At 43.6% G+C, this 13883-nt stretch overlaps 1 protein-coding gene across 2 annotated transcripts in view; it reads right to left on the bottom strand.

Annotated features, from left to right (window-relative positions):
• Nucleotides 1–13883, bottom strand: part of ELAVL1 (ELAV like RNA binding protein 1) — a 123667-nt gene that overhangs the window by 27723 nt on the left and 82061 nt on the right. For both annotated transcript variants that reach the window (XM_033954839.1, XM_033954840.1), the window contains exon 4: nt 12239–12392. In XM_033954839.1, coding sequence (XP_033810730.1) covers nt 12239–12392 — 154 coding nt within the window. The remainder of the gene's footprint in view (nt 1–12238; nt 12393–13883) is intronic.

The following is a 13883-nucleotide window of genomic DNA, read 5'->3' as shown; positions in this document are numbered from 1 at the left end:
AGACTAGAATCAAACAAAGAAAAAATACCACCAGTTAGGAAGGCAGAGAAAAAGACACCAGGAAAGAAAACAAAACCACTTTTGATATCAACAAGGGCGAGTGGCTGTTGTCCTGGCAGAAATCAACAAACGGGCTGAAAAAGATGTATATGAAACGGATGCAGCCCCAAAGAAAAACCCAATGAAGATTGGAAGAAATCAAAGAGTCCTGAGTCGGAGTGAACTGAGCAGGAAAATGAGAAGAAGAAAGGGCTCCCAAAATTTGAGTGGACGAAGAAGGGAGAACCCATGTTGACTGGGTCACCATGCATCATGGCAATAACAGCTCTCGTGAGCTTGATGAAAAAGCCCAACAGGAGAAGAAGTGAAGGGAATGCATATAAAAATATGCTTGCCCAATCCAGGAGAAAAAGAACCGTTGCCAGATGAAGAAAAATCCTGGAGTAAAAGGATTAAAGAATCCTGCTGAAATTGGCTGCTAGAAAATTCAGCTCCCCATGAATAGCAGTAAGAGCAGATGGCCAATCGCCTCCAAGGTCACAAAAACAGGGCCTCCTGTCATAACAGGAGAGAGCACTACACTCCTTGCTCAATTACATGTAGTGTAAAACCCCTGAATTGCCTGTGCAAGGAAGGAGGACTTGAGGACAGAGTAGATGATAAAAATCATGAGGTCCTAAAAAAATAATTTGAAAAAAATGTGATGCCTGGCAGTCGAAAGACCCTGAGGCTGTAGAATGCCCATATGAACTCCCCAGGGAGAAATTAGATGCAGCAAGCATGAAGACCAGATAACAAATAGAAAAGGGAACCTCTGTAAAGACTAGAGGAGATCAAAGATATACAAGTTTTGAGAGACAAGCCCTCGCCTGGTACCACTGGAAAACAAAAGACCACTGAGGAGCACAAGAATGTAGGCCAACTCGTGGCATAACAGAAACAGGAGAATGCCTGTTGTTCAAAAGGAACATGTGGAAGATTGAAAACAATCTGAAAAAGAAACACTCTCAGGAGAGTGGAGTCAAAAAGTACCCCAAAGAAACACAGACATGAATATGGGTACTGAAAAAACAACTGGGTAAAAAACTGGATGTTCGAAAAATGGAAAAAACAAGAAGGCCCTGTAATCGAATAGATGTGGCCAGCACAATCAGACACCCCCCTGAATAATATGGGAGGAAAACCCCCCCAAAACTGGTAAGGAGTACAGTTGAAAAACAAAACTCGAAAGCCGTATGAATTGGAGCCTGTAGCGGCTGCCTGGAAAAATCAGGAAGCAGATCCATGAGGTCTGAAATCCAGAAAAAATACAATCATCCAGTGGCCTTGACAATTAAGAGAAAGACCAGTAATCGAAGAGAACCCTTCAAGGAGAATTAGCAGAAGGAAACAGGAAGGACTGCCTAAGATCCCATGTAGACTCTCAAAAGAAAACAGAGTCTGAGAGCAGGAGGAAAAGATTAATGAATAAAGCCTCCAGATGAAGAAGACTCGGAGAGCCTAGGCTCGTAGGAGTACAGGAAGACTTAGAAGATAGCCACCATGACAGTGAAAACTGCTACACAGATGCGGCCAGAGAAAACTCACCAGGCCCATAATGTAGAGGAAACATGTTCCAGCACAGCCCCATGAACACGTTCCCAAATCAGACATATTCAATAACTTGACCTGTTGAGTAATAATAAAGACAGATACGCAGATGGAGACCAGATCTGTAAAAAACAGATCTGCAAAAAACAGGTACTCAAATGTAAAAGTGGCTACATGGAATGTGTACACCAATGAATGCCAAGGAAAACCATTCAGGCAGTAGGGAAATCTAGTAAGCCGGATTGGCTAACCGGACCCCAGCCTTGTCCACTTTGCCCAGAAAGACAGAGGACGACACATTAGTCGTGAGGAGGAACTCTACCAGGAAGGAAACAAAGACACATGGGAACTACTTCATAGGACATGCTAAAAAGTCCCCACAGAGATACAGGAAGGGAAGTAAATCACCCTGGAGGAGATAAGGACAAGAAAGGAAAAGAAATTCCGTAGGGAAAGAAATGACTGTACAAAGGCAACTCCCAAAGGAATGCATTTACAGAAAAATCCCGAATGGTGCAATTATGAAGGTTTTGCGAACCCCACTCAAGGGAATAAAGCACATGTGATGAAGAAGCACCCACCATTTCAGAGAGATGGGGCGCAGTTCTAAAAGACGCCCCAAGCCTCTCAATCAGTCAAAGCCAAGACTTATCAAGGAGTCGAAGTAAAAGGCCGAATACAGCTTGATGACTGCAAAGCCTTCCCATACCAGAACAATACCGACACTGGTAACTGCAACGACAACTGGTGTCATCAAAACCAGAGAAGACTCAAGTGAAAAAGTCCCCAGAATCAAAAAACTCAACCGGGCAGCACTAGAAGAGACGATGTCAACAGGGCAGACAACCCAAACAACTGTAATCACAGTTGAACATGTCGATGTCGACAAAAAAGTCCGACATCGACCTGGATGTCGATATGGACTGCGACATCGATCAGACATGACGACAGTAATATGACGTCGAGAGAGAAGTTGACATCGAACAGGGAGGTCGACACCAATTAGAAACATCGACATCACCGACAAGAACAGTGCCGACCGAAATCGTGGCATGAAAGAAAACATTGTTAAAAATGAAGAGCCGGTACCAAAGGATACAACGCCAGTACCAAGGTGCAACACTCCATAGATGAAAAAAGCTGGTATCAAGGCACACAGAACCACTGAAGCAGACGGGAAAAGACACCGGCACTGTTGGTCCATGACCGGTGTCCTGGTACCAATGATGTCATTCCCAAGCAGAGAGAAAAGGACACGGCACCATTGGTCGTGCCCTAGCAAAGATAAAAAGACGCCGGTACCGTTAGGCCATGACTGGTACCAATGGTGTTAAGCCCCAGCAAAGAGAAAAAGACACCGGTACCTTGGGTCCATGACCGGTACCGATGGTGTCGTTCCAGAGTAGAGAGAAAAAAGCACCAGCACCCAGGGGCCATGACCGGTATAATCGGTGCCGCACCCGGAGGAGAAAGAAAGAAAGAACACCGGTACCCTTGGTCCAAGACCGGTACCATTGGTGTCGTTCTGGAGCAGAAAGAAAAGAACACCGGTACCCTTGGTCCATGACTGGTACCATTGGTGTGGCTACGGAATAGAAGAAAAGAAAGGGCCACCAGTACCCTTGGCTCATGATCGGTACCTATCGGTGTCACTCCACGCTTCGAAGATGAACATGCACATATCAAGACAGTCATCGACGTCAAAGTGGAGCCAGAGATAGGACTGAAAAAGGCAGGATTAGACTCACTGCTACAATGACCTGAAGTCTAAAGGAGAAAACCAACCTACCAAAGAAGAAGCATCATAGGTAGTGCAGATCAGAAAAGCGGTGCCAGAAGTACACTGGGTACCGGAACACTGGCATCGCCTGGTGCCGGATTCCTGGTACCAGATCACTGGCGTCGACTGGTGCCGGATTCCTGGCGTCTTCGACGGGAACCTGCTTCTGGAGAATACACATGAAAATGCACAAAAGAGGAAAAAAGCAAGGGAAGGAATAAACGGCAAGGCCGAGGTCCCGAGATTGCTAAAATAACAGAAGGATGTCGGTGAAGACAAGTTCCACAACAAAACAACCGCGTGGAGGAAAAATGGGCAGGAAAAACCAACCCAGGACAAGAGCCATGCAGAGGGGAGAAAACAAAATGGCGATCCATAAGGCCCCACTAAACCAAACCGACAACGGTAAAGAAAAAAATAAAGTATAATTTAAGTTGTTTTTTTTAAAATGAACCTATCAATGACAGAAAAGAAGAAACTGACAAAAAGTCAGTAAAACCGCAAGAGCGGAAAGGCAGCGAAAGAAAAAATTTTCAACAGCCTTGAACCGCGACTTATTAGCTCTGCGGAAACTAAGAAACTGAGGGACCGCGTGGCTACGTCGGGCAGGAGGGAACTCGCGCATGCGTGGTGAGGGTGTCAAGAGCTTTTTCAAGTTCTTGAAGTGTCCGTACCGGGGCTCCATCGGTGCCGTCACCCATCAGTGAGAATATGCTGCCTTCTTGTCCTGGGATAAGGCATGAGACCAAAGGGGATGGATCTTCCATGACCACAAACTGGGCCTTAGACGAGCAATCCTTTGCTTGAGGAAGTCGAATTGGCGGCCTATTTTCAGATGTACCAAGTCTGCAAATCTTAACCTCCTAAGCTAAGCAGAAGCCATTAGTATCATTCGACCAGGGAGAGAAACAATTTTCTGAATCACTCTGCCTCAGCCATGCATAAAATATAAATTTACTATGATGTTCAGGGATGATAATTGTAGACCTGAGGTCAAAAAATAGTCTGTGATATCAAATTGCACAATTGACCTCCATTATATAGCAAAATTCATGGAGAGTGATCAAAATGATGTTATAAAATTCCTCAGAGATATGGAACTCTGTAAGGAAGGCTTGAAAACCTCCCAGACTGGAAGGTGAACTCTTCACCCAAGGGAGGTTTTCAAGCCTTCCTTACAGAGTTCCATATCTCTGAGGAATTTTATAACATCATTTTGATCACTCTCCATGAATTTTGCTATATAATGGAGGTCAATTGTGCAATTTGATAATGCATAAAATATATGCAGATTTTTGGGACCAGGGCTGAAGTAATGCATTGATTTCTACTGAATCTTGTTTCTTGTGCCCTTCCCTAAATTGGTATTCAAAATCACTCCTAAGCACTCTAGAGGCTGGGAAGGAACCAGCTTGCTCTTGCTGAAATTTATCACAAGCCTAGGTCCTGGAGCAGTTGCATCACCTAATATGTGGTTTGCAAGTTGGTGAGGTGATTAAAATTTCAGATGGTACAAAGTTATTCAGAATAGGAGGATTGCGAAGACCTGCAACGTGACAAACACACTTGAGAAATGGGCTGCGACATGGCAAATAAGGTTCAACGTGGATAAGTGTAAAGTGATGCACTTCGGTAACAAAAATCTTATACACGAATACAGGATTTCCAGGGCGGTACTTGGAGAGAACCCCCCAGGAAAGAGACTTGGGGGTACTGGTCGACAAGTCGATGAAGTCGTCCGCGCAAAGTGTGGCGGCAGCGAAAAGGGTGAACAGAATGCTAGGAATGATTAAGAAGGGGATCACGAACAGATCAGAGAAGGTTATCATACCGCTGTACCAGGCCATGGTACGCCCTCACCAGGAATACTGCGTCCAGCACTGGTCGCCGTACATGAAGAAGGACACAGTACTACTCGAAAGGGTCCAGAGAAGAGTGACTAAAATGGTTAAGGGGCTGGAGTTGCCGTACAGTGAGAGATTAGAGAAACTGGGCCTCTTCTCCCTTGAAAAGAGGAGACATGATTGAAACATTCAAGATAATGAAGGGATTAGACTTAGTAGATAGACAGGTTGTTCACCCTCTCCAAGGTAGGGAGAACAAGAGGGCACTCTCTAAAGTTAAAAGGGGATAGATTCCGAACAAACGTAAAGAAGTTCTTCTTCACCCAGAGAGTGGTGGAAAACTGGAATGCTCTTCCGGAGGTTGTTATAAGGCAAAACACCCTCCAGGGATTCAAGACAACGATAGACAAGTTCCTGCTGAACCGGAACGTATGCAGGTTGGGCTGGTCTCAGTTAGGGCACTGGTCTTTGACCTATGGGCCGCCGCGGGCGCGGACTGCTGGGCACGATGGACCATTGGTCTGACCCAGTAGCATGTTCATTTCTGGAAGAACCTAGACAGCTGACCACTTATCATTAACTCCTTGGAGTGGACCCACGACACATCAATGGGAAGAATGGAAGGGCCCTGGATTTCAAATTTCTGGTTAGCTCTTTTCTGGTCTGCATGAACGGAGAATTACTTAGGTTAAAACATACCACAATGTCCCAGTCTGTATCTCTTCGAATCATGCAATATAAGATGACTAGATGCTTGTCTACTAGAAGTTTTTGTTTGCCTTCTGGTATCCTTTGGAGGCTTGGAATCCCTCAAATCAAGCTTCTCTAGATCTTCTCCAAAAATAATGCAATCTCTGAAAGACAACTTAATGTGTCTTAGAAGCCTTATCTACTTACCATAGAAACCATTAGGCTGATACTGCTACCTCCATGCCTCTAGCAAATCATCTTATTCAGATGTAAAAAGCATTGGCTACATAAGCTAATCCTGCTTCCAGACAGGCAGGATCCTAAAAACTCTTTTGGACCTCTTCCAGAGACATTACTTGGTTCTTCAGGACTCAATATGAACAGACCCTGGAAACAAAGAACTACATATCACAAACTGGGGACCCAACACTGAAATGGCAAATGTTTGTTTTGGCAAGGATTCCCATTTAAAGCCAAGGATTTCTTCAAAGCAGTGCCTCCCTCTATTGCAATGCTTTTCAACCTGGTCCTTGGGGCAAACCCAACCAATCAGGTTTTCTGGATATTCACAATGAATATGCGTGAGATAGATTTGCTTATCAAGGAGGCAGTGCACACAAATCTCATATACATATGCACTGTGGATATCCTAAAAACCTGACTGGCTGGGTATGCCCCGTAGATTGGATTGAGAAGCACTGCTCTACTGGAATGACTGCTCTCTTATTAACAGCTATTAGCAAAAAATCCACTTTGGGCTGTTTAAATGTCTTCTCTTCTTCTGGAACTAATGAATAGAGCTTAGCTACTGTTCTACTTATGTTTCAGAGGATATTTTTTTTTCCTTGGGGGGGGGCATGGCTGTGCTCGTGTGCTGTAGCAAATCTTTGTAAAGTATTGAAGAGTAGAACAGACCTCAGAAAAGGAGACAGGGGGAAGGGTTATGGCTGTGCTTGTGTGCCTTTACAATGCAGAGCTACTAATTCTAAAGGTTATGGGTACAAGGTGAGGGTAGAGGAGACTCCTTTTGGGGAGGGATGGACAAAATTTCTGTCCCTGTGTTATTCTCTAAAACAGAGTCTTCTATCTCCTAAAACAATTAGAAATTCACCTTCACAGCAATGGTTAAGAATTCTGTCTTGCTTAGTTCCTCCAAAAATGGTTAAAACTCAACACTGGGTGATTAAAAAAAAAAAAAAATAATAATAATAAAAAATCCAAGAAGAGGAACAGTATAAAAAGATTTTTTTTTGGGGGGGGGGGGGAAGAGATACAGGAGGATAGAGACTCAGATTCATCTGAGTAAATCCCACCTCCACAGCAATGGATCTAAACACAAAAGGTCTACCCTCTGCTACTGGGACTCAGCTCTCTAACTGGGCAGGAGCTCATCAGACTAGATCAGCTCAAAAGCTACATCGTTCACTTGTTACCATCTGTTAAGAGAGAGAAATACAGAATAACAAACTGCATGGCACCCTTATAGGGTGAGTGGCAACTCTGTTCTCTGGCACCATCTGCAGTTTGATGGGCATAAGTCAAAGGTACTGGTCTGGTCAGGATGCTAAGTCAGCCCCAATTTGAACATCCTTTCTGAAATGCTGCTTCACATGTACACAACTTAATATGCTCATAAAATCCAACCACACGAAGAGGCAAGGCTGAAGATATTCATGGGTGTTTATAACTTTATGCTGTAAGTGCTGATACTCAGTGCTTGCCAGATAAAGTTATGTGCAAAAGTCTGAATGTGATAAAAGGCTGCCTTAAATTTATCCATTTATTCACATAACTTTATATGCATATACAGTATTTTTCCCTCCATAAGACGCACCCTAGATTTAGAGGAAAACAAGAAAAAAAACAAAAAACATTCTGAACCCAGGCTCTGCACCCAGCCCCCCTCACTCCCTGCCAGGCTCTGCACCCAATCCCACACTCCTTGCCAGGCTCTGCACCCTGTCCCCCCCAGTACTTTTTTAAATCCCCCCCATAGCTTTTAGAAACACCCCCTGCCCCCCCCTGTAGCTTTAAAAAATACCCCCGCCCTGTCCTACCTTTTAAAAACACCCTTATAGCCTGGTGGTCCAGCGTGTATCGGCATGGGCAGGAGCCAGATTCAACGTTGCTGCCTAGGCCTGCGTCCCTTCCTGAATGGCTGCTGTCAGTTCTTGCGAGTCCCGCAATCTTAAAGTGTTCTTCAAATAGGACAATTCCATTATAAAATACACATTCACATTCCCTATTCTGCCAAAGAACAAAACTCCAGTCTTCAAGGATCCTCAGACCACCGCCGAGTAACTTTTCAAGTGGCTTAATTCCTTATCGATCCTGGAGTCTACACTATTTTATATTTTTTTTAAATTTATTTATCTCAGTAGATATATAGGTACTTAGCTTTAGTATCTGCTCATCCCCATTGCTGATGCATTTTGTTACTCTTTTTCAAGGCGGGCAGTAGCGGCAGCAATGCATAAGCAAGTGTTAACTGCACAATGTTTCTCCCCGCCTTGAAAAACAATAGCGAAATGCATTGGTAATGGGGATAAGCAGATACTAAAGCTACCATATTTTTCGCTTCATTAGATGCACTTTTTTCCACCCAAAATTGGGTGGAAATTTCAGTGCGTCTTATGAAGCAAAGGTAACTTTTTTTTTTTAAACACCCCCACCCACCCCGGTGTACCTTTTAAAAATGACCAACTCGTTGGGGGTATGCGGGCTGACTGCTGCTGCTCCCTGCCGCTGCTCCTACTGGCCACCGCAACTCAAAGAAGGGAAGGGCCAGCATGCAGCGATTGCACGTCGCCGGCCCATAAGCCTTCTCCCAACATCAGAACTGACGTCAGTTCTGATGTCGGTCGAAGGCTTGTGGGCCGGCGACGTTCAATCGCTGCACGTTGGCCCTTCCCTTCTTTGAATTGTTGCGCGGCGTTGGCGGACCATGGCCAGGGGAAGAGGAATCTGTGGAGGGTAGGCAGGTTTCAGCACGCAGGGGGGGGGGGGGGGGAAGAAGGCAGTTTACGGCGCAGCAGGGAGGACCAAGGACAAAGGCTGGAAGGCAGTGAGTGCAAGGAGACACGAACTCAGGACATGGGAGGGAGGGAGAACGAAGGACAAAGGCTAGAAGGCAGTGAGGTAGCACGAACTCGGGGCATGGGAGGGAGGGAATAGAAAGGGACATTTCTTGGGCCTGAATGATGAAAGGAAGGAGACTCATGAAATCACCAGACAACAAAAGTAGGAAATATTATTTTATTTTCAATTTAATGATCAAAATGTGTCAGTTTTGATAATTTATATCTGCTGTGTGAATTGTGTGTATATGAAAAATGAAATGAACAGACTGGCAGGGAAGGGGAGACAGGGTGCAGAGCCTGGTATATATTAGTACACAATTTGGTTCAGAATAGTTTTTTTCTGGTTTTCCTACTCTAGATCTAGGGTGCGTCTTATGGAGCGAAAAATACGGTAAGTACCTGTATATCTAATGAGATACATAAATAACAAAATAAATTTTTAAAAAATATAAAATAAAAACCACAAAAAAATTGTGTAGACTCCAGCAGGATTGATAAGGAATTAAGCCACTTGAAGTTAAGTTACTCGGTGGTGGTCTGAGGATCCTTGGAGTTTTGTTCTTTGGCAGAATACAGAATGTGTATTTTATCTGTTTACCAACATTTTGAATACTGGTCATCCTGCTACAAAACAGTACACATGCATCTTTTCAGTCAATCCTGTTGGATCCCAAATGGATTCAGGCTCCCACAGATGCTGTGCTAAAGTATAAGAACAAATTTCAGTCCTATAGTTACCATATATAAAAAAAAAAATCCCCATAAATCATGTTGAGGTAATTTGTAACACTGCTGCATATAGAACTGCTCCCAGGAGTTCAAATAAACTGAACTGAATTGGATGTTACTATTATTTATCATATGGATTTTGAAACACTGTTCAGTGCACACCCAAGCAGTTTTGTTTTAGTCACTTAGCTCCCTGATAGCATGGCGCTTTGACTAACAATGTTACCACAAATAACTATTATGGCTCACCATGATACAACTCTGGCCATCTTTCATATTTGAATAGGGCACGTCATCTCTCCCTAGTGTAAAAACAACTTATAAGAGTATGTTAATAAAAGGCTTAAATTTGTGTTTTACTAATCTTGCACTCCCACTGCCTCAAAGTGTGGAGTTTAAACAGTACACCGTCAAAAGCGTGGAGGACAATGGCGTGCCAACAATCCTGCATCGACATATGAGTGCAGGAGAAATGTGCGCTGCCGCTTTGAGGCCTTCCATTATACACTGTGAGGGGGTGGGGCGGGGGAGGAACTGCTCACGCTCCCGTTGGGGGATGTTTGGGAAAACTCTCGCTCTCCTTCCCGTTTTTGGTCTTCAGGAGTTATCAGTGTAGTGTGTGTATGTGGGGGGTTCCCCCCCAACCCAACAGGAGTGTGAGGAATTCTAAGTGTAGTGGGGGGTTCCCCTCCCACCCCCCCTTAGGGCGCAAAAGGGAAGGCCTCAAAGCAGCGGCGCACATTTCTTCTGTGCTGAAATGTCGGCACGTCATTGTCTTCTGCGGTTTTTACATGTGTCACCGTTTAAACACTCCAGGGTGGGGTGAGGAAGAGATGCAGAGTGAAGGAGAGCAAAAGGGCTGCACAGGGGTACAGGATAGGGTGGAAAGGCATTTGTATACACTAGGGAAGAAATGCACACACCCTGTATGCCCACCATCCTCCTAACAAATTATCAGTAGAAAAGGATGAAAAGGTGGGATTACATGTCAAGTGCACATCATACATGGCAAGAACATGCATATTTTTAATGAATGCTTGAATGGTTTCATGAAACAAATGCTTGAGCGTTAATGCCCTCTGAGAACGCTAAATATTTGCATAGAAATTGTCCCAGACTTGTAGGCTTCATAAAGATTATCAACACCACAAATGTGTGATCACCTTGGAAATTTTTATAAGGATAATACATAGTAAATGATGGCAGATAGCAACCTGAATAGTCCTTCCAGTCTGTCCATTAGTCATTCTCTTTGGAAATACATGATTAAGTTAACTGTCTCTTCTTTGATATTTCTGGGCCATAGACTAAAGTCCACCTGGAAAACTGCTGAAGTTGCCGTCCAAACTCACTCCAGCCTATCCATCCATCCCATTGTTTGCAGGATAGCTACTGTAATGTCTGACAAGTAACATCCTCATGTTCCAGTTAGTGGAGTTCCCATTAATGCCCTTCCCAGCCATCCTACACTGAATCACCACATATGGGACACAAACTGTACAAGTTAGTCCAATGCCAGCCTTAGTTCTTTAATTTATATCATTTGTTTTGTTTTCAAATTTGAGATCCTTTGTGTTTATCCCACACTTTTTTGAATTCCATCACCGTTTTCCTCTCCACCATCTTCCTCAGGAGGGCATTCCAGCCATCCACCACCCTCTCTGTGAAAAATAATTTCCTAAGGTGCTCTTCAGAGGTACTGACTTAGGGCTAGATTCACTAAGGGCACAGATCGGTTCTGATCCGTGAGGGATCCGCTCCGTTTCCGGGGGGCTGATTCACAAATCGCCCTCATGCAAATGAGGGTGATCTGAATCATGCCCCAACAAATTGAATCGGATCGCTGAACAGCGATCCTTGAGCATGCGTATACCATCTGTAGATGGTCTGCGCATGGGCTGGCCCTCTGTGTTCGGCAGAGCAGGAAATTTCTTTTTTTTTTTCCTGCCCAAGCCTGTGGTTTTAACCCGCTTTAAGCACGTGAGTTAAAACCATGGGCTTGCACTGCGGGGAAGGATGGGAGAGTCAGGGCTGCACAAGTTCGGGGCAGGCAGGAGATCAGGGCTGAGAGCAGGAGTTCAGAGCAGAGAGCAGGGCGGCAGAAGGCAGGGCAGTCGGAAAGGACCTGAGCGACTGGTCCTCAGCAGTCGCTTGTTTGTGATCGGCCAGTCCAGTCGGTGTTGCAGGTTTGTTAGTGAATCACTGCCTGCCATCATTTGAATGCCGTTCCCCCTCATTTGAATGCGCGTATCGGAGGATAATCGGGACACAGGTTAGTAAATCGGATCGGAGGGATCGGCTTCAAACTGATCGGTACATGATCGGTTTGCTTAGTGAATCTAGCCTTTAGTGCTTTAACATAAATGTGTGTATACTAACAGCACTCAGGAGATAATATACCAGCTTTCTTAACTGAGTCATAATATTTTCTTAATTGTAATGCTTTAATCTCAGAAGAATATGAGCTATATTCTGAACATTGGGAAAATTAATTCTAAGAAATAAAAATATATGAATGTATATACCTGTAGCTTGATCAACAAGCACACGTGAGTTAATGATTCGCCCAAACCGTGAGAACATATCTTCCACATCTTTCTGCGTCATTGTTCTTGGGAGGCCGCTTATATACAAGTTTGCATCCTTGATATTTTCTGAGCTTGGGCGAGCAAATGACACCTTTAATACAAAGTTTCAAAAGTAAGATGCATGAATATACAGTTGAAAATTGCTTGTCTTTATAATTGTCCCTCAAAGTCATGTTGATGGATCACGTGATCTTTCGTACATAGCCCAAAGGTGGTTATCTGGTAGCAGGCTGAGATAGTATGTATCCATTCAAGTTAGGGGTGTTCTGAGTTATCTCCACTGCTCGAAAGCTACAAATGGGTCCATTAAAGATCCAGGAACTTTTCAGGACCCAGATGTAACAAAACTATGGTAAATATGGATTTTTTTTTTTTAATGCCAGCATTCGATAGTTTACTACAGGATATAGCATGCAAGTGATATGCAAATCTGTGCTGCATTAATAATTTGTGCTAATCTCAAAAACTATGTCAATAGCAGAGGTTTTATATGGTTCTTATTATACTAGCCCCACATGCCTGCCTCCATTAGCTAACAGTAAAAGGGGCCTGCAAAGGAGAACATATGCAAAAAATCAAAATGAAGTAGAGCCTCAGGCCTCAGTTAGCACATATATGAATCATAAGCCAAACGCAGTTACATTTCTGCATTTTCTCATCCCCCCCAACTTTTCTGCCCACATTTTGCTGCATAATAAAATCTGTGTCCATGCTGCCATTGTGGTCTCTCTTAGCTAGAGCCTGGCTTATGTCCATGTTCTTGTGAACACAAGAAGGATTCAGGTGAGTAAGAACCTGGGGTGTGGGTGAGGGGGGGGAAGGAGAGGAAGAGAGAGAAGGCAGTACCAAAACAAAGAGCCAGAAGAGCACAGCAGCACCCTTCAAATTTCTGCTTCATTTCAGAGTGGCATAAAATAATTGGGCTGGGGAAAGGGCAGTAATAAATTTTGTGCCTTTTTAAACAAAATTATTTAATCAACTATTGTTCCCTGTACCACAAATATGCATGCTGAACACACTATCCTTTAGCATGGTGGTTTTAGCATGAATATTTTCACATTAAAAACTTTAATAGCATGGGAAAATCCTCACAAAAAATACCAAATAAACTGCTTCATTAAAAGTTAATGCTATTTATTAGATCTATTGTTTTTGTCCAATGTCAGACAAAAACTAAAATTATATATACTTCTATAAAAAGGTGAAAGATCTTTTTGTTTCCAAAATAATTGTTGTCTACACATATGGTTGAAAGTTCTAGTAAAAGGCTGAGGATGGGTGTAAATTGTATAACAATCTGAGCATTAGGCTTGATTTTTAGTTGTGGCAAGTGCTATTGGCTTTGCTAGGGTTTGTTTTTAAGCTTCGGGATCTCTACTTCAGACATTCTGATAGAAGAGTGTAGTCTATACATTTTTTATTAACTAAGGGGAGAAAGTGATGTCGCTATAGGGTTAGGGATACTAGAGTCCAGAATTCTGTCAAGGCTAGTGTTTAAAAGTCTTAAATACTTCCCAATTTGTCCTCAAAAGAGAGCAACAATGCAGATTGGAGCCTGAGGCTCTACTCCTCTTATGTCCAC

Source organism: Geotrypetes seraphini, chromosome 8 (genome assembly GCF_902459505.1).
Source record: "Geotrypetes seraphini chromosome 8, aGeoSer1.1, whole genome shotgun sequence".
NCBI lineage: Eukaryota > Metazoa > Chordata > Amphibia > Gymnophiona > Dermophiidae > Geotrypetes > Geotrypetes seraphini.
Note: the sequence above shows the minus strand (reverse complement) of the source record. Positions and strands in the feature narration are given on the sequence as shown.